The sequence below is a fragment of the Sardina pilchardus genome, chromosome 14, assembly GCF_963854185.1.
Source record: "Sardina pilchardus chromosome 14, fSarPil1.1, whole genome shotgun sequence".
Classification (NCBI taxonomy): Eukaryota; Metazoa; Chordata; class Actinopteri; order Clupeiformes; family Clupeidae; genus Sardina; species Sardina pilchardus.
Window position 1 is genome coordinate 16,255,737 of NC_085007.1, and position 25,390 is coordinate 16,281,126.

Sequence of the window (25,390 nt, forward strand, 5' to 3'; positions counted from 1 at the left end):
AGAAGGGCTCGTGTTTAACTAAAGAATAATGAATTTCAGACTAACCTTCGCTCTCTCTAGTGATGCTCTCTCTACACGACTATTGCGTTCGCTCCGCCTGCAATAGCTCTTATTTTCACATATTAGCTTACAGGGGAAATGCCCTAGTCATATAGCCTACGGTTGCATATGTTGTTACAGTAATGTTTCCACATAGTACGAGATAGGAACAGGTTTCAGGGCTGGGAAGGAGGCACGTGGAGCGAAGAATGACCGATGTTTGTTTATCAGGCGCGCCTGCGCTCAGACTGTCAACCCATCTTGACGGCGCCAGAACATACGATAAGGCTACTCGAATAGAAGTCGTTGAAGTTATGAAGTAGCCTATGACAAGAGGACTGTGAATCAGCCTAAATATTAATGTATAACATGTATGAGATGTCTTTCTCGGTGCCATCCGCGCAGTTGCGCAACATCGATATGACCTCCCTTTCTGACCCCATAGGCTATGTTATACAAAATCGAGCTGGAGGCTTTTCGGATTATCAGTGCCTGGTTTTCACACTGAAACTTAATTAACATCTTATGGAACTGGGCTGTGCGACCACAACCAATTCACACAGCGCATATCCTGTATAGGGACAGTACTGGCGAACAGGATAGCCCACTGTTGTCAACACCGAATTTACACCACATTCTTTTCTCAGAGGAGCACACGCCCTCTTGACCCAGAAGGAGACGGGTTTTCCTCCAGAAATTATCTCATTTCCTACTTCACGTGGTGAATGAACCTGGTGAACCTGATTTCTTCAAGTAGCCGTTGTTCCAGGGACAACTGCCTAAAGTTGTTCCAGGTCCAACAACTCTGTTAACCAATCGCTGCTATGTGATGTCATCAATGTGCGACTTCACCCCCTGTTCAAAATTTCCCTCCCGAAATCAACATCTTTCCAGCTCTGTGTAGGTAAGTCATTGCACTGTTTCTTCTCAACAATTTCCCATGTAAAATAAGTGACTCAATGTGCATTTTCAAAATTATTTATTGTAAGAATGTTGTTTTGGTGCCAGTTTAGTAAGGAGTTTTCGAGTTCAGTTCACCTTTTCGTTATAGCCCATATCTTAAGATATCCGTTAGCTGCTAATGGTAAGCATAGTGTTCAGTCAAATTCAGGCAATATTGTAATGACATGTATGTTTACTCCTCAATAGCTGTTAGACATTTTAGCATGAGCTTGTTAATAGCAATTTGTAAACTACCACAAGCTTTTATTTTAACCTTTCAATATGTTTGAATTTGCAATGTCATGTAGATTAAGTCAGTTAGGCTACTTGGCTAGAAGCACAGATTTTGGACTACTATTCTCCGATTAGTCTCTTATTAGTGGGCTAAAATCTTTATTTAGTGTACATTAAGAGTTGATACTTATTTTGATCTGCGGAGGGTGCTATTGAGGCAATGTTAGTACAGGTTCATCATTGATCAACCCGGACCAACATTGATCCTGGGCCGTCATTACCATGTTGACCCAGGAGCAACATTTTCTCATTGACCCTGAGCTAACGTTACCATGTTGACCCAGGAGCAACATTTTCTCGTTGAGCCTGGGCTAACGTTACCATGTTGACTCAGGAGCAACATTTTCTTGTTGAGCCTGGGCTAACGTTACCATGTTGACCCAGGAGCAACATTTTCTTGTTGAGCCTGGGCTAATGTTACCATGTTGACCCAGGAGCAACATTTTCCTAACATTGCACAATTACTGTTCTTTTCAGGGACGCAAAAAAAGAATGTGCCTGCTATCGTAAAAGCTTTACCCAAAAAGAAAAAAACAAGGACAACAATATTCAGCGCCCTGTCAGAGCAGGAAGCAAAGGAGCTGGCCAATGGTTTTGCCACTAGACTGGCATTGGATGTTACTGCTGACACAGTCTGTGACGTAGTGGATGCTGCATCTGCTGATGTACTGTAACTAAGTGTTCTTCCATCCTAGACTAACACTATACACTTTCCATTTTCCAGTTACACTGACCCACACTACTGTTTTATACTTATGCCTTATTATTTATTGCATGAAAATGCAATGCACTGTTCTTTGAAGTCTTCCTGTTAGAGTTCATGAAAACTATTGTTACTGTCTAGTGTTATCCAAAGTTGTCTTTTGTAATGAGACAAAATGCACTCTTGTTCTTCAAAGTCTTATTTTTCATATTCTTACGTAACATTTGCGTATCCTCATTACAGGAAGACACTTCAGAAATTACAAAGCAACCTGAAAGCAACCTGAAAGCAGCCTTGATGGAATCATCAATTTGGATCTCCAGCTTTGGATGCTACTATGTCTTTTCTTATTGACAAGCTGGACAGGGTTGGCAAATGAAAGGCACTAGTTGTCCTTTTAGTTGTGTTTTTTGTTGTAAAGCCACATTGTTTTTTGTCTTAAAACCCCCAGTTGTGTTTCAGTCTAATTAAATGTCATATAGATGTAATTGGGCTTTTTGTCTTTGTTCATACAGGACATTGAATCAATGAAAGACACTTTTTCATGAATATTTTCATAACATTTGGGGTATTTCATTTGGCTTTGTGACACCTATGGTCTTCTGTTAAAAAACAACTTAAACATACGTAACTAAATTTGATTCCAGGCACATACAGTATAGTTTTACCTACAGATCAGCTGGTCAGATGTGCAGTATAAGTGCACTTACACAGACATAAAAACACATCCCACTTTCTCTCTTTGCTTCCTGTGGCAAACTTCAAATAGGCTTGGTTCAGTGAGGCCTGTATAGGCCAAAATCACTACACTACAACTTTAACATTTGTATTATTCATGAGAGCATTTTTTATACAGAGGTCTATCACAAAGTGATTGATAACATTCAATATCTTTAATTGAAAATTCTGGAACACCAAAGTAACCCTGAAATTAACATTACCTTATTACATACCTTACCATACCTTAATGGGTAAAGCTGAGGTAAAAGTAGAGGTCTAGGGAATTTTAGGTTTGAAGAATCATGGGCCAACGGGCTGTAAGAAGAAAGAGTAGGCCTGTTCCTCATCTCTCAATTACATGTCTATCTGGTGCCGTGGTGAAGGTTATTTTTAAAGCAACACGAAAGAGTTTTTTGTACCTTAACCCGAGTCTAAATCCCCCCCTGGGGATTTGAAAAACTGTTCCAAACTTACATCTCAATTTCTGCTAGTTTTTGTCCTAGAAACATAATTTATAAGTGACACCATCAGAAACTTTAAATCAACTAGTTTCCACTTTACTCTCATATAATTATTGTGGAGGACCTCTAGAATATAACCATATGTGCCACTTTTGCATTAGATGTTTTTAGTTAGATTAAATATTTAAAAATCTCAAGGTATAGCTGACTGCCTCAAAGTGTGTGAAAAGGCCCCGGATCTCCCACATGTTAAAATAATGTTTCCAAAATCATTTCAGCGGTTCATCAACTCGTAACAGGGTGAACGGCACTTCTGCTTTCACTCTGCGACCCTCTATTGGCTATAACCGCACTATGTAACTTTACCAGATAGGGTAGCGTATTTGTAGTTTGATGAAATGAGACATAAGAAACTACAAATTTGACTTGCTTCAATACATAAAATCATGCAACATACTCCACCTTGTCTGTGGACGTCGCTATTTGCTGGATAAACAAATAGCTAGCGTATGACAGATATGCCCCAATTATAAACAATTTGACTCAACTAAGTGTAGGTATCAGTGTACGATACGGTTACAGCACAATCATTCAACAATTACCAATTATTTGATTACTGATCTGAGCACAGCTTTTGCCCTGGATCTCACCACAGTCAAAGCAATTTCCGGTGTGGCATTAACAGGGTGGGATGCATATGGTGTAGATAAAAAGATCTAGGACACAATCGGGTGAAAGAAAAAAAGGCTAGTTTCAACAACAAATACATTCTCCTTAAAAGCATGTATTCCAGGGTATTAAATACATTTTATTTTTTTATGAAATAAAAAAAATCCCCAAAAAGGAGGCATGACAACATCTCTATATAGGTTTTCCCTTGCTTTCGTGACCATTCATTGGCTTGGAGGAGTATGATGTCTGGTTTAAGTCCAAGAGTGATCCACTTTTCAATCTCCAGAATAAGGTCTGGATGAATACGATGGCAGTGGCCATCCTCTTTTAAAAGTGGGTTGTGCCTACTGTTATCGTTGCACGTTCTCTGCACTACCACTTTCAAACCTTTATGATAATTTCTGACTTTGAATGAAACGTACGCTTTGCATCCAGTGACTCTTTGGCTTTTTACAGACACAGGACCAGACCTTGCACAGTGAAACAAATACTGTAGCATCACGTTTTTTGGTCACTGAAACTGGAATAGCATGTTTTCCTGAAAGATGCTGTGTTTTCTTCATTATTAATCTTTCTAATATGTGCCTGTTCATCAACTTCTTTAAGAAAATGGATATGAAGCTTGGTGTTTTTCTTTCTTTCCCTCTTTTTTTCTTCTTTAAAAACTGCTTCCTTGATTATATCCTCCATCTCTGAAATGCACACAACACACAAATACCACTGTCAGTTACTGAGTACGCTAACTTAAAGGTAGGGCAAGAAATGTTTTCTTGGAGCACTTTACTATATTGATATAAGATCCCATTCACACCGGGATTGCGGCCAATTAATTGAATACTCTGACAGGGTATACATATTGAAGTCTAGTCCAAGCAAAGGGTCAACAAGAAAACATTGTTCTGTTAAAGGCTAACTCTTTACTTCAATGTTTAGTGCAACGCATATAAGCAAATAAACTGGCACAAATAGTTAATGATAAAATGTTGCTCCTGGGTCAACATTGTAATGTTAGCCCAGGCTCAACGAGAAAATGTTGCTCCTGGGTCAACATGGTAATGTTAGCCCAGGGTCAATGAGAAAATGTTGCTCCTGGGTCAACATGGTAACGTTAGCCCGGGCTCAACAAGAAAATGTTGCTCCTGAGTCAACATGGTAACGTTAGCCCAGGGTCAATGAGAAAATGTTGCTCCTGGGTCAACATGGTAATGACGGCCCAGGATCAATGTAGTGATGTTGGTCCAGGTTGATCAATGATGAACCTGTACTAACATTGCTTCAATAGCACCCTCCGCAGATCAAAAGAAGTATAAACTCTTAATGTACACTAAATAAAGATTTTAGCCCACTAATAAGAGACAATCGGAGAATAGTAGTCCAAAATCTGTGCTTCTAGCCAAGTAGCATAACTGACTAAATCTACATGACATTCCAAATTCAAACATAAGCCTACTGAAAGGTTAAAATAAGAGCTTGTGGTAGTTTACAACAAGCTCATGCTAAAACAGCTATTCTAACAGCTATTGAGGAGTAAACATACATGTCATTACAATATTGCCTGAATTTGACTGAACACTACGCTTACCATTAGCAGCTAACTGATATCTTTAGATATGGGCTATAACGAAAAGGTGAATTGAACTCGAAAACTCCTTACTAAACTGGCACCAAAACAACATAGTTCTTACAATAAATAATTTTGAAAATGCACATTGAGTCTCTTATTTTACATGGGAAACAGAAGAAACAGTGCAATGACTTACCTACACAGAGCTGAAAAGATGTTGATATAGGGAGGGAAATTTTGAACGGGGGTGAAGTCGCACATTGATGACATCACATAGCAGTGATTGGTTAACAGAGTTGTTGGACCTGGAAGAACTTTAGGGGTGTTGTCCCTGGAACAACGGCTACTTGAAGAAATCAGGTTCACCGAATGAACCTGTAGTCATGGTTGCAAATCACGTTTGTCTTGGTGATGGGAGAAGAGCGTTATGTTTAGCCCAACTGAAAAGTCCATCAGATAAACTCACTGTTGTGAATTCACTCACACTCGCCATACTCATCTTTTCACACTTTCTAAGTATGTTTTTATGTGTGGAGAATTCAGAGAATATATTACTAGAGGACGCATGTCATTTTCAAACATGTCATGTTTAAAGTAGGCCTATCCTAAATTTGACAGCTTCATGAACGTAACTAATTGATGTTATTTTTCATGAATGTGTTCACAAAGAAGACTGCTTTATTCATACAGGTCTACATTGAATCAGATTGTGTCCTCTGGGTACGCCTACCTCTTACCTTTGCCTCTGGGATTTCATCCTCAACATTTGTTTATGATGTGTCATGGCAACAGAATAGGGTTGTTTTGACATCCCTTGGTCAAACCATGCCAGCTGGCTCCTCAGAAATATTCAATGTAGAATCACATTGATAACAGAAAGGTTGTGGTGCATGGCAGAAAGGCTGTGTGGTGCGTCTGATCTGGACCTACTGTGTCTCTATGCGGGTAGACGTATTGTGAATGACAGCATGCTTTTTGCACATAATTCTTCCAGTGGTGTATCTCACTATACATTAGGATGTTTTAAAGCAACCAGTGAGTGTATGCATACATTGCATAATCAAAGACAATTGAGCATGCTTTATATATAGATATGGTCATGAGGACCTAAGATAAATATAAAGGTTCTCGCGTTATAGTGATGTTTTGTTGATGAAGATGCCAAACTACAAACCTAAAACACCTCTCTTCTCCTTGTCTCTCTGTGTGTCTTTACTTCAGACTTGTTGGACACCTTGGAGGACATTCTGCCCAACCTCCAAGAGGACAACATCTCAGTATGGGCCATGAAGAAGGAGACGGCCTACCCTGGGGTTAACACCCTCATGGACAAGATGGAGGAGGCCTCGGACAAACCTGTCCCAGCTGAGCTTCGGAGTATCACTTGCCTCAAAACGCCAAACCTCTACATCTTCACTTCAGGGACAACCGGTATGTCTACTGCTCTTACTCTACATCTGTGTATCATCATTTAAGAGATCCCATCATGAACAGTTTCAGTTCTTGAAACAACGAGTCCCTTTGATTTGCCCTCAACGTGGTCTCTGGTGAAGGAAGGTAAACGTATTAGTATAATTACATATAAAGTTTTTGATTATAATGGTTGGAACATTCCTACAGTTTGGTACTATTAGAATCTATGATTGGGGCTGGATTTCAGGAAGTTTTTAGGCAATTACTGGCTATAGAAGAATGAAAAATGACAGAGTGAGATTGATTTGAAGATCCTGGCTTAGAGGTATGATCTCTAGAGGCCAGAATTTTGGGAACTACCAGCTAATTACATGCAGTCAAAGACAGTTGTACAATTTTCTGGTGTTCTGTGAGTAATTAGGTCATATTTCCAATAAACGTATGTTGAACACATTTAGAGCTGTCCTTAATGGATTTTTGTATGACAAAGGTATCAAACTTGAAGTTTTCCCAGTGTGGAAAATCTTGTTTGTATTGACTCTTGATTGTTTTCACATCCTTTCAACTCCAATACTCCTTTAACAAAACCAGAGATCCCCTGGTTCTGATCACTAAGCTCAAATAGGTAATTAGAGCGAAATGTAATCCAACACAAAGTACCACAGTATGTTTACTGCAGCAGGTGCAGACATCCACAAATTATACACTAGGTAGCTAGTAGATCTGCCAATAATTATTACAAGTTGCACAATGTACGGTACTTAATGAACAGGGTTTCCAGGAACAGCTGAGACTGAGACCAAACAGCCAAAGCTGTTTTGTAGGGTGGAATGACCTACCAAGCGCTACCAGAGCAGGGGCATTGTCCCTCTCCATCTTTAAGAAGCTCTTGAAGACCCAACTCTTCCTAGAGTACCTCCTCTCCTTGCACAGCCAAAAAACCTATGCGCTTAACATCTATTTACCGTGCACTTCCTGTCTTACCTTCCATCCCCTTCTCCTCGACTACACTTGGACTAGCACTTCAAATGCACTCTCATGCCCTGTTAGCCTTGTGCCATTTGCATAGTGCTATGTATTATTGTTACCTTTAATGTAGTTTGAATGTTAATGGCTTTGGATAAAGCGTCTGCTAAATGAATAAATGTAAATGGTAATCATCGCCATCATTTGGCACACTGAGCTTGAATTGCAAGGTGCAAGCAGCGGTAAATTGTGTGTGTGTGTGTGTGTGTGTGTGTGTGTGTGTGTGTGTGTGTGTGTGTGTGTGTGTGTGTGTGTGTGTGTGTGTGTGTGTGTGTGTGTGTGTGTGTGTGTGTGTGTGTGTGTGTGTGTGTGTGTGTGTGTGTGTGTGTGAGTGTCTGAGAGAGAGAGAGAGCCTGGTTATTTGTATGGAAGCATGGAAGCATATAGCACGTCTGCTAACACCCTCCGGGGAGGTGACAGCATCATTTAAAGAATAGCAGCACATCTTCTTTGTTATCTTATAATTCATTCCACTTCCGTCCCCCCAATTGAATGATGCTGTGTCATCATTTGACTGGCAGCCTTCTAAGCCTTATGCCATGCTGTGCAGACCTTACATCACCCTGTTATTGATTTGGCCTGATATCGTCCATTGTGGATCAAGTGAGAAAGGGCAGTTGGCACCAGAGGGCTTAGACTGCATTTAAAAGGTTCTTGCACCAGTGGACTTTAGATGTTTTCTGTCTGTCTGTTGTTATTCTGTTATTTACCTATCTTACACAAATGTGTAGTAGCTGCAGTTATTTGGTTGATGGTTGTGTGCATTTTAATTCACAAAATTACAAAATTATGATTGAATAATTTACCAGCAAATTTACCAGAAAAGACAGATTAACCCTAAAATGGATTAACCCTAATTTACCTCTGATACCTGCCCATGTACGAATGATAATACCTCTTAATAAGTCATGTCAGAATCAGAAACAGCTTCATTTGGTGTTTTAGCTTTCAGCAAGTGAGTCAATGCACAAGGACTTTGTCTCAGGCCGATGATGTTCCTCAGGCATTATCGTTCAATATACAAAGCAACGTATATAGACAACACACAATATAGACAGTAAACAAAATACAATATGGACAATATACATAGATCTTTTGGAACGTAGAATCCTTCGGAAATCAGCTTGGAAATTTTCGGTTGTCAAAGGAGACACTAAATTTGCACCTGTTGGTGTCTATGCAAATCTTTGTGGTCATTTCACTGATGTCACCTGCAGCTGCGCTGAGTCATGTCTATGCGTGCCTCATTAAGTTTTGCTCTCATTTAAAAGTGTTACTTCCATTTGTGTGTGTTTTGTTTCCCTCGTACTGTCTCAGGGCTGCCCAAAGCGGCTGTGATCACACACCTGCAGTCACTGAAAGCAGCGGCAGGCTTCTGGGCGTACGGTGGCACCGGCGACGACGTGATCTACACGCCCCTGCCCCTCTACCACAGTGCTGCCTCCCTGGTTGGCATTGGAGGGACCATCGAAATGGGTATGCCCTACTTCGATAACTTACCCTCGTGAGACTTGCGTCTGTAATGGCAGCAGTAACCACAACTACACAACCGGACTGAAATTAGATGACACACAGGGTGTTCTGATTCTACAGAATTAAGTTCTAAACTTTGCCTTTTTGACACTACATAGATTAGTCTTCTGCAGGAAATAATGTCTGTGTGTTTGGACACAAAGGACACATAAAATCATTGACGAGATATTTTAACATAAATCCTTGTTAGGCCGTGGTTGAGTAAGGAAGTCATTGTCGTTTCTTGTAACCTCCCTACCTCAGTAACCTCAGTACACGACCGTGCAGTAAATGTGTGTAGTACACACACAAACTAAAACCAAAAGATTAGAGTCTGTGTATTTCTGAGAGATTGGAGGGAAAGTTGGATATAGGAATTGTATACAGTCCTGAATTGGTTAAGTTTAGATTGGATTCCATCCGGAAAGAAGAGATTTGAAAACTGAGCTGATACCAAATTGAATAATCTAAATTATATCTTTTTTCTGGAGGGAAGGTCATAGCCTGCTGTGTTCAGAGTGATTGTGAACCTTGAATTCCCCACCAGCACATAATGTATTCTGAGAATATAGGCTACAGACTGAGACTGGGCCAGCTATTTCCACAGTCATTGTACATTCAGAAGTGCTCGATTATGCACTGGTCCGAATTCCCCATTACAATTTCACCATTGAAGAATTTCCATCTCATTTAGACATGTCAGACCCTCATTTTTCAACTGGAGGGCTTTTGCATATCTGAAGGTGACGATGATAATTTCCCGGTGAAATTATTGCTCAATTAGTGTCTCACTGATAATTGCTCATACCAGTCACAGAGCACAAGTATCTAGGCAACCGAGCAAGTCCCACAGGTGCTTGTGAAAGAGAGGGAAGCACTCGTATCTAAGATGTGTTAACTGTTCACTGCTGTTAACAGGATCTGATGGGCTTTTTTTACATGAATGAAGCACCAAGGCAATTACATATTGCATAGTAATTTGGTTGTAATTTTATCATATATTGTAGCGTATCTGAGTGATTGTTTCACACTCTTGTCTGAATCTTGAGTGTTGTTTGGATATTTTGTTTATGTTTTTTTTTTTTAAGTATGTTTGCTGATGAAAGATTCCTGTCAGAGAAATATGTCTTAAATAAATTAAACGGTTTGGCATAGTTTTACTGAAAAGCACCTCTTGATGATTAACTATGCATGAAATATTACAATAATTATTTACTTATGAAGTGTTGATCTAGAGGAGAGACCTTACAGTGAACTCCCCAGACCAAAATGAAAACCAACTCAAACTCAGGTTGCTTCGCAAAATCAATACTGCCACTAGAAGTATTTGTACAGTACCGGTACACGGACTATGACTCAGGTTACGTAATATCTTTTCAAAATGTCCTTACATTCTCCAAAAACTCTCTCTCACCGCAGGTCTAAAGGAGCAAAAAAACAAGCTGAGCATGATCTGGAAACTGAGAGGCAATTGATACAGAGAGAGTGGCAAGGAGTTCAAGTCCCCTCTGTCCTAGTTAAGCTGAGAGCGTTCAGTCTGTGGGACTGTCAGGGCCCAAACTGTGGGGTTTTGTCCCCGACTCTGCTCAGTAAGCGGACAGTGCGTTTGACCCAGGCACTGCTGGAGGAGAAAGAAGTATTTCTTTCATAGGACTGACCGCGATTTCATTGGCCGGACGAACACTGATGTAATGTTTACGTTCAGATGATAAGGTGACGAAGCGAACGGAAATTCTGTGCAGTCTTTACACAGAACTGCACTTTTTAAAAAAGAAAATGTTTGGAGCTCTTCAAATACACGTGGTTGTCCAAAATTGACCAAAATTAGGGGGTCTGACTCAAGGACTAATTGCAGAAAGATATCTCATCGAGACATTGTAGCAGTCCATTGTTCAATGGTTGGTGTGACTCTATTTTGACTACTCTGAAGTATTAGAAAGTCATGAGATCTAATCTAGAATCTTTGTTACTGATGACATTCCACAGGTGCTACATGTGTCCTGAAGAAGAAGTTCTCTGCCTCACAGTTCTGGAACGACTGCAAGAAACATAACGTAACCATCTTCCAGTACATCGGAGAGCTCTGTAGATATCTATGCAACCAGCCCAAGGTAACTAAGCACGTTCCATCAGCTGTCATTGTTCCAAGTTGTTCATCTCTCCTATTCACAATATGATGTCCATCAAAGATATACACTGACCCATGACCCATAATGTGTCCGAACAATACTGTGCACATAACATGCAATAGTAAAGTAATGATGTATAAAATAGGAAGAAGAGACACTGTAGCTCTACACACTGAGCAAGAGTCTAAAGTCATGACGAAGCAATCTTATGAGGTGACTTGGGATCTCGAGAACCAAAGCTCCCAGTGGCTACCCCTAATGTCATTCAAAGCCAGCTAATGGTCTTTTAGCAGTAATTCACAAATCCAATCTGTCCAGCCTCCTGTGCTGCGTCCAACAGTCCGATTGATACGCATGAAAACCTGACCAACTTACGGCACAAAGCAGCTTTGTCGGATTGTCATCGTTGTATCAGTCGGAAAAGAATGTGTTCCACCCCCCAGGAGAACTCACAGAACCTTCTGGTGATTATGTAAATGCTGTGATGCCGTGCTTTTGGTCAGGGTCTTCTCTGGGAGGAAGTGGACTTTGGAAACATTGTGGTTGATTGTGTTGCATTTTCATGGTTGAGGGACAGCGAGTGGGATTGTGTGTGCATGTGTGTGTGTGTGTGTGTGTGTGTGTGTGTGTGTGTGTGTGTGTGTGTGTATCCTTGCCAGGCTTCTCAGTGTCTTGTTGTCTCTGGGCATCGGGGACCGAGCCTTGTCCAGTCAGAAAACTGAACAAGTGCAGTGGCCACAAAGCGCTCTTTGTCCCTGTCCCTCGCTCTCTGTCGTCACTACAGCCACTAGACACACACGCACACACACACACACACACACACACACATACACACACAGACACACACAGACACACACAAACATCCTCCCCCACCGCCCACCAGTGCGCAGTAGTGGCCGGCAGGGTGGCAGTGGTTGAGTCCATAGGGGTGCCATGATGACCACGTAACACACACACGCACGCACGCACATAGGCACGTACGCATACACGTGTACAGCATGGTGCCATGTCATCGGACTCATTCAGGTGTTTGTAGATGGACAATCAGATGCTCCATGTGGACACAACAGGGGTGCACTGACCAATCACACACACACACACACACACACATGCTGGGGCACTCATGCTGCCACAGTAGACACACACAAACACAACACAAACACACACACACACACACACACACACACACACACACACACACACACACAAATACACTAATACATTATACTCAAGCACAAGCACACGTAAGTTACTGTTTACACACATTTTCAAAACGTTACGCACAGCACAACTCATGGGCTTCATGTAGATTTCCATACAAGAGTGAGTCACCTAGTAAGTAAAAATGTAAGCAATATTGAAACCAATAGTAGTGATTTTTCCAGGAAAAAGGAAGCAAAATACACTGTGTGCTTGTTAGGAACCAATGGTAACTTCGGGCAAAAGGCAAGTTTTACAGCTTTTTGTAAATCATACTAAAGTCTAATTTCTTTTCATTTCAAAGTATCTGCATTGGCTCTGAACATTTCAGCCATGAATCCTCTACACTGTACTCTACAGATTGAAAGGATACTGTACATACTGTATAGAGCAGATCTATTCATAGGCCAATCATTGGATGGTGTGCAGTAAAGTAATGATTGTTTGTACATTGAGGACTGAATGTGGAATACTGTAAGTGGCGAATAAGTCTGGCATTTTGATAGGTTGTGTTGGAAAAAATGAAATTACTTACTTCCTGTTAGATGTTTGTGTGTCAGGTAGAGCATTGTGTGTGGTGTTTTGCATAATGTGTTTCAGGATTAGTGAATTGTTTTGCAGATTTGGAGTGGTGTTATGGTGTTTGAAAGACTTTTGTGAAAAAAAATCTTTGACAAGCAGAGATTTAGTGTGTAAACAGTTGAAAAAAAACTGTAATACCACATACTGCACTCAGTATCCATTGCCTATTTATACACACACGTGTTTCAAATGTGTCATCAATGCATTTGTGTTACTTTCAAACAGAAAATACTGAACCCATACCCAGAGCCCTGTCAAAGTGCCATATGCAGCTCCATACAAACAAGGTCCACACAGTCAAGTCAGGGAAACCAAAACAAAACACTCACAGCTTCACAACCATGTCCTTAACACAATCTCGTACTTATGAGTGGGCCTCAATGGCCTTAGGTGTTAGTGAGGCATGTTAGTAGGCACAGTGTTTTAGATCAGAAGGTTGTGTTAGAATGGCATGTTGGAACGACCCAGTCTTTCACCTAATTTTATTATGTGGCTAGCTTCCTCTGCACAGGAACACAAAGGTGTTGATGAACCGGTGGGGAATGCGGGTCAACCAGTAAACGGTGGACTCTCCCAAGTAGATTCCTCAGATTGTGTCTGACTGATTGGCTTCGTTTGTCATCACACACACACACACACACACACACACACACACACACACACACACACACACACACACACACACACACACACACTCACAGTAGCGCAAAGCCCTGCCTATGGACTAGCTAGGGAGTGAATGAGTGAAACCGGTATGATGGTATGTCTGCCGACAGGTTTACTAAACTGTGGCGGTTACACCTTTGATTTTCATATCAGCATTAAATCAAAGGTAAAATGGTTCTAAGAGCTGGTGATGATCTCTTATCTTGCATTAGCAACATTTGTGACGAGTTATCAACACTAAAATATTATTCCAATGAATAGTTTAAAGTAAAGTCAAATAGCAAACATTAAACACAGTAATGATATAGTAATGAAAGCATGTCTTTAGAAAAACAATAACCATAAGCATATATAAACCATGAATCTTCAAAGAGAATTAATTAGTTGGGTACGGTAAGGTCTTTAAACATTTCCTGGAAATCAGGAATGTAGAACACAATGTTAATCATCGATGACAAGGGTCTCCACTGTGACCTCATAGTGTTAATTGAAGGCCGAGACCCATTAGAGACTCATTAGGCCAAATTCACACCAAAGATCCACGACAATGACGAAGCTGTTGCAGAAGGAGTTGCACACCGTTGCAAACCGTTGCAAAGCATTTAACATGTCTAGTCACAGTTGCAAGGTTTTAGAACGATGCAGCTCATCATGTCGCAAGTCTTTGGTCTGAAACCCACTTTAGAGTGCTGCGATCGTCAAGAGGGGTAGTAAAGCTGGATTGTTCTCAAAATACACCAAAATACATGTGAACATTAGGTGTGTGTGTGTGTGTGTGTCCATTTGTTTAAGTATGTTTTTGTGTTTGTGTGTGTGTGTGTATGGAGTGTGTGTGTGTGTGTGTGTGTGTGTGTGTGTGTGTTTGTGTCCATTTGTCTAAGTATGTTTTTGTGTTTGTGTGTGTGTGTGTGTGTGTGTGTGTGTGTGTGTGTGTGTGTGTGTGTATGGAGTGTTTGTGTGTGTGTGTATGGAGTGTATGTGTGTGTGTGTGTGTGTGTGTGTGTGTGAGTGTATGTGTATGTGTGTGTGTCCATTTGTTTAAGTGTGTTTATGTGTTTGTGTGTGCAGGGAGACAACGACAAGCAGCACAAAGTGCACATGGGCGTGGGGAACGGCCTACGGCAGGACGTGTGGCGAGAGTTCCACCGGCGCTTCGGCGAGATCCGCATGTGCGAGCTCTACGGCTCCACCGAGGGCAACCTCTGCTTCATGAACCACATCGGCAAGATCGGCGCCGTCGGACGCTCCAACTTCTTCTACAAGGTCAGTGCCCCAGGCCCACGGTCCAGTGAGCGGTGCGCTATTCTCTGTGGTCAGGCATTTTGGTGTAAGGGGGCCATTGTGGCCACTGAGTGGCCCGCTGGTTGTTCATGAATGACTTGTTTGCTTGGTTGGTCCAGACAGTCTCCGGCCAAGTGCCCAAGCAAAGAGTTTGGATGTGGATTCCATGTTTTCTTCTTTTGGTAATTTTCAACCGGAGTGACTGTTGTTGCATTCTGCATGTATATTAAGCCCAGCTGGCACATAAGACTGTCCTTCTTTTGCTATGGAGTATTAATTCCCCCCCCACACACACACACACACACACAAACAGCAAGTATTTGCTGAGAGAAAGAATGACTGCATTGTAGCCTTCTGGCCCTGAACGACCTCTAGGAATTCCATCACAGACTAGACTGGTGAAGTTTGTTGTTGGCCTTTCTTTGTTTACAAAACAAATACATGCAATTTGCTTTTGGCTTTTTTTGGTTTACAAAAAATATTAAATAGCCTGAGATTTGGCTTCATTGTGAATATCATGAATGTTGTTGCCTGACATTGTCAGAGTTCAGCTTTTTCACATATGTGTGATTTTGATTATGTACGACGGGCATATTACAGTAACACTCCGTTGTCTAAACTCACTCCCTTTTGACCTTTCACCTTAATCCATCTTTGTATACCAGCTGTAGCCCTCATCCTCGCCTTCACCGCAATGTTTGGATGTAATAGGGATTCACCGATATATGTCAGCCAACATCGGTGTCAGCCAATATCGGCCTTGTTGAATGATTTCAGCTATCGGCAAATGTATATGACATTTACCAATATCAATTATGCATTTGGTAAAATGTTACGCTATGAAGGCCTGAAAGACTTGAAAATGGTTCAGTTGTTAATAACAAAATGGCTTCATTCTCCTAACTAAACAATGCCATAGGGCTCTTGTTATATGAGGTTTACCACTTTCTTGGAGTTAACTTGCCTCTGAGGTCTACACTAGACTACATACTTGGAATACCCCTGGTATTCTGCCTCAGCAGTCACATGAAATTTGACTTGTAAGAAGTTTGCTTCAGCTGTCTATTGATTTGGAAAATAAGTGGTGAGGATACTGTCCATTTTAATGCTAATGTAATGTTTATTTGTTGTAAGTCGCTTTGAACAAAAGCATTTGTGAAGTAAATATAAACATGAACATAAAACAAACAGATTGTAAAATGAAATGGATTGTAAAATTCAACTTCAGCTCGAATTGTTTTACAGCTCAGCTGATTTGTTGTAAGGGACACAAGTTCATATGGGTTTGCTGAGACTGAAGCTCAATTATAGTAGATGGGTGGATGGAACCCATGGCTTGGAACCATTCCAAAACATTAGTCGATTAGCATTGGCATGGCCACTGAAGTTTGAGAGTTTGTTACGATAGCTTTAACAGGATTTGGTTCAGAGGTCCTCCTGGGGAGGTGTGTGTATGGGGGGGGGGGGTGTTGTATGCAAATGAATGTAAACCTTTTTGATCTATGAAGATAGTTTTATTATTATAATGTTCTTCATGTAGAATTTGTTTTGGAAATTGTGGAAATTTGTTTTGGGAATTCATTCACACTTTGGTGACTTTTTTTTACAGTCCTTTAAAACTAGCCGGGTTGAAGTAGGTCCAAGGTCTTTGTACAAGCGTGCAGGCATGAGAAACTGAAAGCTCCAGATCCCCCAGCAGGCCATGTTGTCAGTCCTTTGTGTAAGGGACCCAGAGGGAGTATAGTTTGATGGTGGCCTGTGGAATTGACACAGATGACTTAGTGGCCTGGGTCATCATCAGCTCATCACAGGAGGTCTTATAATGGTTCAGGTCGTGTGAGAGGCCTAAGGTCTATAATGGCTCCAGTTAGCCAAAAGCTTTTTGAATGAATTCAATACATTTCTGTGGAAAACATATTTGATGTGGATATAGGCAGACCTAAGTGGTAGCTACATGTAAGTCAATAGTGGTGAATCTGGTGATCTTATATATGCAGCGTTACAAACTCTGCATTACTCTACTTGTGTCAGTTATTGTATTAGAAATGTTGTTCACATGCTGATTTTTACTTCAGTCAAAGTTCAACAATCAAAGATAAGTCAATTTAGGTGTGAACCTAAATGAACTTTGCCTGTTTAAATAAGGACAAAATATCTACAAATGTACGTATATAGTTGTTTACAGAGTGTATAAAGGGCATACTTTTCTTTGATAACATACATGCGTTTTTTTTTGTATGGTACAGTACACATTCAGTCACAGTGGTGCCTTATCTCCCCTCCAGTTGCACACCCAGTAGATTACTCTAGGCTCGTCTGCCATTGTGGAGAAGGCCTGGTCACATAAAACATGATTAGGACGTTCTCGTTCACCATGCTGTCAGTCCTAAGAGGCTGTTGTAAGAGCATTGCGGAGGATTACCTTAGATAAGAATACTACCTTTAAGTTATTTATAAAACCATGAGAGCACCTTTGGCACCTGACCTATTAGGGGTAACATTACAAAACCTTTTCAAATCAAACAGCACTCTTGTACCAAGGCAGTTCACTGTGTCACGGATAAGTTTATTAGCCTATATAGTTGAGCCAGTCTCTATGTGCTTACAGTACCTGTTAAACAAATATAGCAATACGTATTACTAAATGGGCATTCTTATGACTTCACCTGTAATTTTATTGAAAATGATGTTTTTGATGAGAGCTGGAATGGGTTTTAGTTTGGTCTGAGTGTAATGACTCAGATGCTGTTAACACACTAAGACAGTAGGACTTAATCACTTAAGCATCTCCGTCTGGACAGGAGATCAGTGCAGTCCATGTCTGTCAGTGCCATGTCATGCTCATAACGTGTTTTGTAACTCTTTAGTACTTCGTCCATATGTCTCTCACTTCACCTTGCGACACGTTTTGAAAAAGCCTATGTAAACAAACATGCATTAAAGAAACATGGCATACTTTTTGGCAAATATGCTTATTTGCCATACACCACAGAGTTAGATAAGGGTATGCATAATCTTCTCTTCACTGTGCGTGCAATAACCTAGTCTGACATTGTTAGCCTAGCTTAGCATAATTCACTGCAAGTGGGTTAGACCCTCTTAACGCTTAACCCTTTTAGCGACATGTAGGGCTATAGGCTAACTGGTCTAACCCACCTCCAAATTTTCCAAAAAGTTGGTGTGTTCGTTTAAATATCACATTGCATTGTTACCTCCACCAAGGAGGTTAGGTTTTCATCGGGGTTTGTTTGTATATTTGTTTGTTTGTCTGTTTGTTAGCAAGATAAGTCGAAAAGTTATATGAATGGATCTTAATTAAAGGTCTGAAATGACCCAAGGAGAAGCCATTACATTTTGTGAGTGATCCGGATCACCACCTGGATCCAGGAGGCGGTTATGTTCTCGCTTGGCGGAGGTCTGCGCTCTGCTCTCGGAGTGCTTTTCTAGTTTTATAATGCTATGGCCTACCATGATGATGCTATACAGTGTGTACTCTGGGCTCTGTGCAACCTGCCAGTTTTACTAATTCATTGGGACGTATGGAAAGATACAGCGTCTGTTAATGAACTCTCTGTACACTATTGGCTTTTTGATCCCTCTTGGCGACCAATTGAGTATCAAATTAAATGTTGAATTGAGGGATTCCTTAAGAAGAGCATCCCAAATGGGCTTTCAGTTAAAGTAAATTATATTTTAATTGCCAGTGCTACCACTAGAGTCTTGTAAGGAATGCCTCCCACCGCTGGTGCTGAAGTAAATAAGAAAGACCCGAGTGCTAGATATAGGAAGCGTTCTAGGAAAACTGACCCTCTGTGGGGGGCAGGTGGTGGCACAGAAGGGTGGTAAATCAGGCACATCATTCCACTGTATACCCTTAAAGGGACACTTCACCGATTAGCATTAAGCTTTGTATCCTTAGAAAACCAGTCATGTTTTTGAATGGTCGTGCATCATTCCCTCAGTTTGCCTTGAGATGGGAGAAATACGGATTTCAATGTTGGACTTCCTGCTTTCAATAATGTAAAAATCATCATTTTACATCATTGAAAGCAGGAAGTCCTATTCATAGGTTTCATTGAAATCCGTATTTCTCCCATCTCAAGGCAAACTGAGGGAATGACGCACGACCATTCAAAAACATGAATCGTTTTCTGAAGATACAAAGCTTAATGCTAATCGGTGAAGTGTCCCTTTAATGAGAAAAAAATTAATAAACTAAGAATGTCCTCAGTTCTGCTAGGAAAAAATATGTTTACTGTCAGACTACCCTCTCTGGTGCCAGGAATGGTTAAAAGGTCTGAAAATGAGCATTACAGTGTATTTTGGGGACATTGCCTGAATAACCTACAGTACTAATACATCTCCATAGAAATTCTGTTGAGCTACAAAATTCATTCTGTGGCAGAAAGGAAAGATTATGTCTGATCTGTGTTTACTTTTTTTTTGGTTCACCACAAGCTTAAACATGTACCAAAATCCCTAACTTTTTCCTCGAAAAGAGTTCCTAGAAATGTGTGTGTTAGAAAATCTCAGATTTGTTTGCGGGCTAAAGGGTTTTAGTCACAAGGAGAAAGGTTAGGTTATTAACTTACTTTTCCCTTTTTGACACAAGGGAGTGCATACCAGCACTCCCGCTTTAATTCAAGTCTCTTTGATTTTGTTATGTACTGTAACTGTACACTGTAAGCTTGGCCTTATGCTTATTTCTCAGTGATGCTGTTCTGTGTGTGTGTGTGTGTGTGTGTGTGTGTGTGTGTGTGTGTGTGTGTGTGTGTGTGTGTGTGTGTGGTGTGTGTGTGTGTGTGTGTGTGTGTGTGTGGATGTGGGTGTGTATCTGTGTGGGAGGGTGGGTGTGTGTCTGTGTATATATAGTAGTAGTCTATGTGTAGTAGCACTTTGGAATTCTAGGTATTCCAAGTAGTAGGCCTCTACTCCTAAACAGAGAAACGGCATCCAGGGACTGAAGGTTTGCAGGCTCCACTTTATTTTCTTCCCAAGCAGCGCTAAATCTGATTTATGATTCCAGGAATTGGATGTGGACATGTGCTGCTATCAGACTCCTGTTTGTAAGCCTCTGTTGCTCCCTGCACCAAACACACTGAGAACCAATATGGACGTATCATGGCTACAAGCCCCAAGAGAAATAAACCCAAAGCAACACATACCATTCATACCACAGACACTTTTCTCTGCACTCCACTGCCATGTTTGCCAAGCGTTTGTTTCTTGAGATGGAGGCGTTGGCTTGTAGTGCAATTCGAGTAGCGTCAGTGTCGCCTTGACACCTTGATGTCTGGTGTTTATTTCTACTCTTCGCAGTCTTTTAAGTGAAACCCTGTTCCCTTCCTACAAAGATAACATGCTCCTCCAGCTAATGTAATTTTAAAAGCTTTTTAAAGGTTCTATTTGTTTGTTGTTGTTGTTGTTTTTTTTTTGGTCATAAGTTATGTCATTGTTTTGTTCATGTGACTCTACTCATGCAGCAGCTATGAGTAACCTGATTAAGTGCTTGAACCCATGAGACTCAGCCAGAATTGTCTCAGGTGTTTATGACGAGATAGTAACCACTTACTCACGATGTACCCACAGAATAACATTCACGATTCACTATGTGCCCACACAATTACACACTCACAGCCCCGTGGCATCGTTGCTGCCGCAGCTCTTTGAGGGTTGATGGGTTGACCTCTGAATGACCTACAGTAACTTCTGTCAAACTGACATGAGTCTACATGCTGTCCTCCCCTTGCTCTATAGCTCCTGTTCAAGTATGTGCTGGTAAAGTACGACATGGTGAGAGACGAACCAATGAGGAACAGGCAAGGCTTCTGTGAACCAGTCAGGAGAGGTGAGGTTACGCTCCTTTAACCTCTTAGGGCTTAGCGGCAACATACGTGGACAGAACATTTTAGCTCAAATGTCCACAATCGTGTTCACTACTGTATTGGGGATGCTTTGGACACGTACAGGGGCACTTATGCTTCCATCTGGTGATGTCAGAAGTGTCTAACATACTACGGTAAAAAAACAAAATGGCGGCAAACACAAGCGAAAATTCAAGTGGCCGCTCCATACACAAACATCTTCCAGGTAAAAAATCCTGTATTATTTTATAGCTTATTCTTATTTAGGTATTTAAAGAAGCGTTGAACATTAGTCATGACAAAAAAATTCGGAAAAAAAACTGTAAAATAAGAACTTAGCATGTCGCTAAACATGACGTACACGTATGTGTACGCAGGGACTGAAGTTCCTAGAAAAAAAAATTGAAAAAAAGTTTTTCTGGTGTAGCTAAAAGCTGTACATTGTCTAAATGTAATAAATAACAATTCAACAACTAAACACATATACATACATAGATTAGTTGGGTTAAAAATTTCGGTAAACCCTCTGGATCATCAGTATGCCACTGCCCCCCACACACAGCACACTGCCCCCCACCCCACCCCACCCCACACAAACACACCTGATTGCAATTCACATATACCACACTTTTCCATGCAATCCACTACACTTACAATACTTCTCAACTTTTCACACACACACACACACACACACACACACACACACGACTGCCGTCCTACCCCACCTTCACCTAACTCCCCCTACTTCACTGCATCATAGGAAGCCACACTGCTTACAGACAACATACAGCCCACCAAACCACTGTATCATCATATGACACTGCCCCACATACACAGCACACTGGCTAACACCCCCCCCCCCCCCAAATGCTTTTTGCACTTGCCCCTGCCCCTGGCCAACCCCCCATCACACACACACACACACACACACACACACACACACTGCCCCTTACCAGTGCCTTATTAGCCACATACATACAACACACTGCCCACCACCCTCCGGATAATCTGCCACTGCCCCACATACACAGCACACTGGCCAACCCCCCCATCACACACACACACACTGCCCCTTACCAGCGTCTTATTAGCCAGATACATACAACACACTGCCCACCACCCTCTGGATCATCAGTATGCCACTGCCCCACACACACATGACACTGCCCCCCCACTCCCCCTCCCCCCCACCAACACACACACTTACAGGCTCCCTCTACTAGCTCGACCCCAGGTAGTTGGGTTGGCCCCTTGAGCCGTGGATCTGCCCAAGATTTCTTCTGTCCCTGGGTGCTCCCCCCCCCCACACACATACATCATTCACCCCCTGCAGCTTACTCTTACCACCACCCCCTCCCCCCGCCCAAATGCTTTTTGCACTTGCCCCTGGCCAACCCCCCATCACACACACACACACACACTGCCCCTTACCAGCGTCTTATTAGCCACATACATACAACACACTGCCCACCACCCTCTGGATCATCAGTATGCCACTGCCCCACACACACATGACACTGTCCCCCCACTCCCCCCCCCCCCCACCAACACACACACTTACAGGCTCCCTCTACTAGCTCGACCCCAGGTAGTTGGGTTGGCCCCTTGAGCCGTGGATCTGCCCAAGATTTCTTCTGTCCCTTGGTGTCCCCCCCCCACACACATACATCATTCACCCCCTGCAGCTTACTCTTACCACCCCCACCCCCCAAATGCTTTTTGCACTTGCCCCTGCCCCTGGCCAACCCCCCCATCACACACACACACACTGCCCCTTACCAGTGCCTTATTAGCCACATGCATACAACACACTGCCCACCACCCTCCGGATAATCTGACACTGCCCCACATACACAGCACACTGGCCAACCCCCCCCCCCCCCCCCCCCCACACACACACACACACTGCCCCTACCAGCGTCTTATTAGCCACATACATACAACACACTGCCCACCACCCTCTGGATCATCAGTATGCCACTGCCCCACACACAGCACACTGAGCCCGCACCCCCCCCCCCCCCCCCAATTATTCAAAACATGTTAAAAAAAAAATTGTGCATGTGTTCATGCACATTGATTCATGCAAAAGCAGTCAGGGAAGATCTGCTGGGTTCAATGTGAAAAAAAAGAGTTTTTCATTCTATTACATGCTTGTGTTTTATGGAAGTTCGGACCCAGCGTCCACATATGTGGACATCATTTTTCTCTAAAAGTACATCATATCAAAAGATGATGCTTAGTTTTTATTCTAATTAGGTTCAAATAAGCCCAAAAAGCATAGTGAAATAAAAATTGCATGTCAAAAAACAGCTTGGGCCTTAGGAGGTTATACCCGCCTTTTAACCACCGGTATTGCCCATGTTGTCTTGTGGTGTTTACAGAGTAGTAGTCCTGAAACCTCTTTGTGTGATGTACTGTAGCTTGAACAGTAACCCTCATTTGCAAGTTGTTTTGTGTAAAAGTGTCAGCTGAATGCATAAATGGTAAATGATTAAATGACCTAAATGTTCCTGTAAGTCACAAAGTGTTTGATTAGCTATAATGGCTCTCCGTGTCTTTTCTCTTGACAATGCACTTGATTTGATTTTAGAGTTAACTCTGTGTAATGATTTTTATTTGAGTCTACATAGTGAATGGCAGTGTTATGATTCCAAAATCTGCTATTCAGAAGCTATTAGATTGCACACATATGGCTGAAAAAGTGATGCTCTTTAGAACATAGTGTTCCTCAGGTCAGTGCTCCGGATGAAATGTTTGCCTGTGGATCCCGTGGACTCATACGCCACATTGACGTTTATTGTAGGTGAATCGGGACTGCTGCTGTCCAAGATAAGCCCCCAAAGTCCATTCTTTGGCTATGCTGGCAGTAAACAGCTGACGGAGAAGAAGATCCTGAGGGATGTGTTTACGAAAGGGGACGCATACTTTAACACGGGGGACCTCATGGTTGAGGACGATGAGGATTTCATCTCCTTCAAGGACAGAATTGGGGACACCTTCAGGTAAAACAACCAAATGTTCCCACCCCAGCACGTTTATTTCCGAGTGATAACGGACTTGTGATTTCTTGTTGATTGTTTTGGTGGTAGCTTTCGTTATTTAAGTAATGTCTGCACTTGGACCACCATCTCTTCACGGGACTCGTGGGCCATGTTTGCACAGTAACTTGTATTTGAATCGTATGTGTGGTAAGCTGATGTTTGTTTTCAGGTGGAAGGGTGAGAACGTGGCCACAACTGAGGTGACGGAGATCCTCGGACTGGTGGACTTCATTCAGGAGGCCAATGTCTATGGGGTGGAGGTTCCAGGTACTGTATGTTCTGACGGCATCAGCATCAATCAAATATTTGTCAAAAGTCAATGGCCTGTGCCCATGTTGCTTGGCTTATTGATCGGCAGAATGATATTTACTTTTCAGGTCTCCTGCGGGATATTCCAAGTACAGAACGTGACAAATCTGGTTAAGTCAACTCAGAGTAAGAGGTATACCCCCTAATAAAAGAGACCTATGGTTTCAATCTCCAAACAGACAAAATCAATATGACTCTTCTATTAGGAGGTTTGCTACTAACTCTGAGTTATCTTAACCAGGTTTGTCACTAAACCATGTGCTTGGAATAATCCCCAGTTCTTGACATTATACATTAATGTTGCATGTGTCACCATACCAGTAACACTATTCCAAAGAGACTTATAGACACGTTTGTTATATGGTCGCAACAGGAAATAAAAAGGCACTTTGATTCTTGTCCACAGGAAATGAGGGAAAAGCGGGAATGGCTGCCATCATTGTAAGACCTGACTTCAAGTTTGACGGAAAGAAGCTGTTCGACCATGCGGTCAGGGACCTGCCGACCTATGCGCGCCCTCTGTTCATAAGACTACAGGTATGTGGCAGTCAGCACAGAAATGCGTGGCAGTGAACATTGCACAAGCCAATGATGCCAGTTTACACAAAAAAACACTGAATCATAATGTCGTTGCAAACGGAAGTTCGAGAGGAACGTGACAAAACTTTGCCCCGCCTTCGCTTCCTAGAAAACCGTTTGCTTAGTCAAGGCCCACCTGCCGGTGCTACTGTAGCGTTTGTTCTCGCTCGCTCGCAACCTTTAACCTCATTTTCTGAGCATGTGTACGTGATATAATGTCTACGTTTCCCCTCATAACATTATTGATTTTTACACGTGCACATTTTAGGTAACGCTCATTGTTTCAAGCTTCTTCCAGCGCTATCGGAATTGGTACATACCGTTACATATTTAGATTACATTGCAGCAATAACGGTCTACCACCCAGATAGCAAACTCCTTATGGTCCAA

At 41.9% G+C, this 25,390-nt stretch overlaps 1 protein-coding gene and 1 long non-coding RNA gene across 2 annotated transcripts in view; both read left to right on the forward strand.

The window, feature by feature from the left end:
* Window positions 1–25,390, forward strand: part of slc27a6 (solute carrier family 27 member 6) — a 35,827-nt gene that overhangs the window by 677 nt on the left and 9,760 nt on the right. The window contains exons 2-9 of the mRNA XM_062553443.1: window positions 6,617–6,826; window positions 9,152–9,310; window positions 11,333–11,457; window positions 14,992–15,186; window positions 20,962–21,052; window positions 23,875–24,073; window positions 24,282–24,379; window positions 24,828–24,958. Of these exons, the coding sequence (XP_062409427.1) occupies window positions 6,617–6,826; window positions 9,152–9,310; window positions 11,333–11,457; window positions 14,992–15,186; window positions 20,962–21,052; window positions 23,875–24,073; window positions 24,282–24,379; window positions 24,828–24,958 (1,208 nt within the window). The remainder of the gene's footprint in view (window positions 1–6,616; window positions 6,827–9,151; window positions 9,311–11,332; window positions 11,458–14,991; window positions 15,187–20,961; window positions 21,053–23,874; window positions 24,074–24,281; window positions 24,380–24,827; window positions 24,959–25,390) is intronic.
* On the forward strand, window positions 806–2,245 carry LOC134100323 (uncharacterized). Its single transcript, XR_009941254.1, has 3 exons — window positions 806–943; window positions 1,753–1,940; window positions 2,222–2,245. It is a non-coding gene; the product is annotated as an uncharacterized LOC134100323 (long non-coding RNA).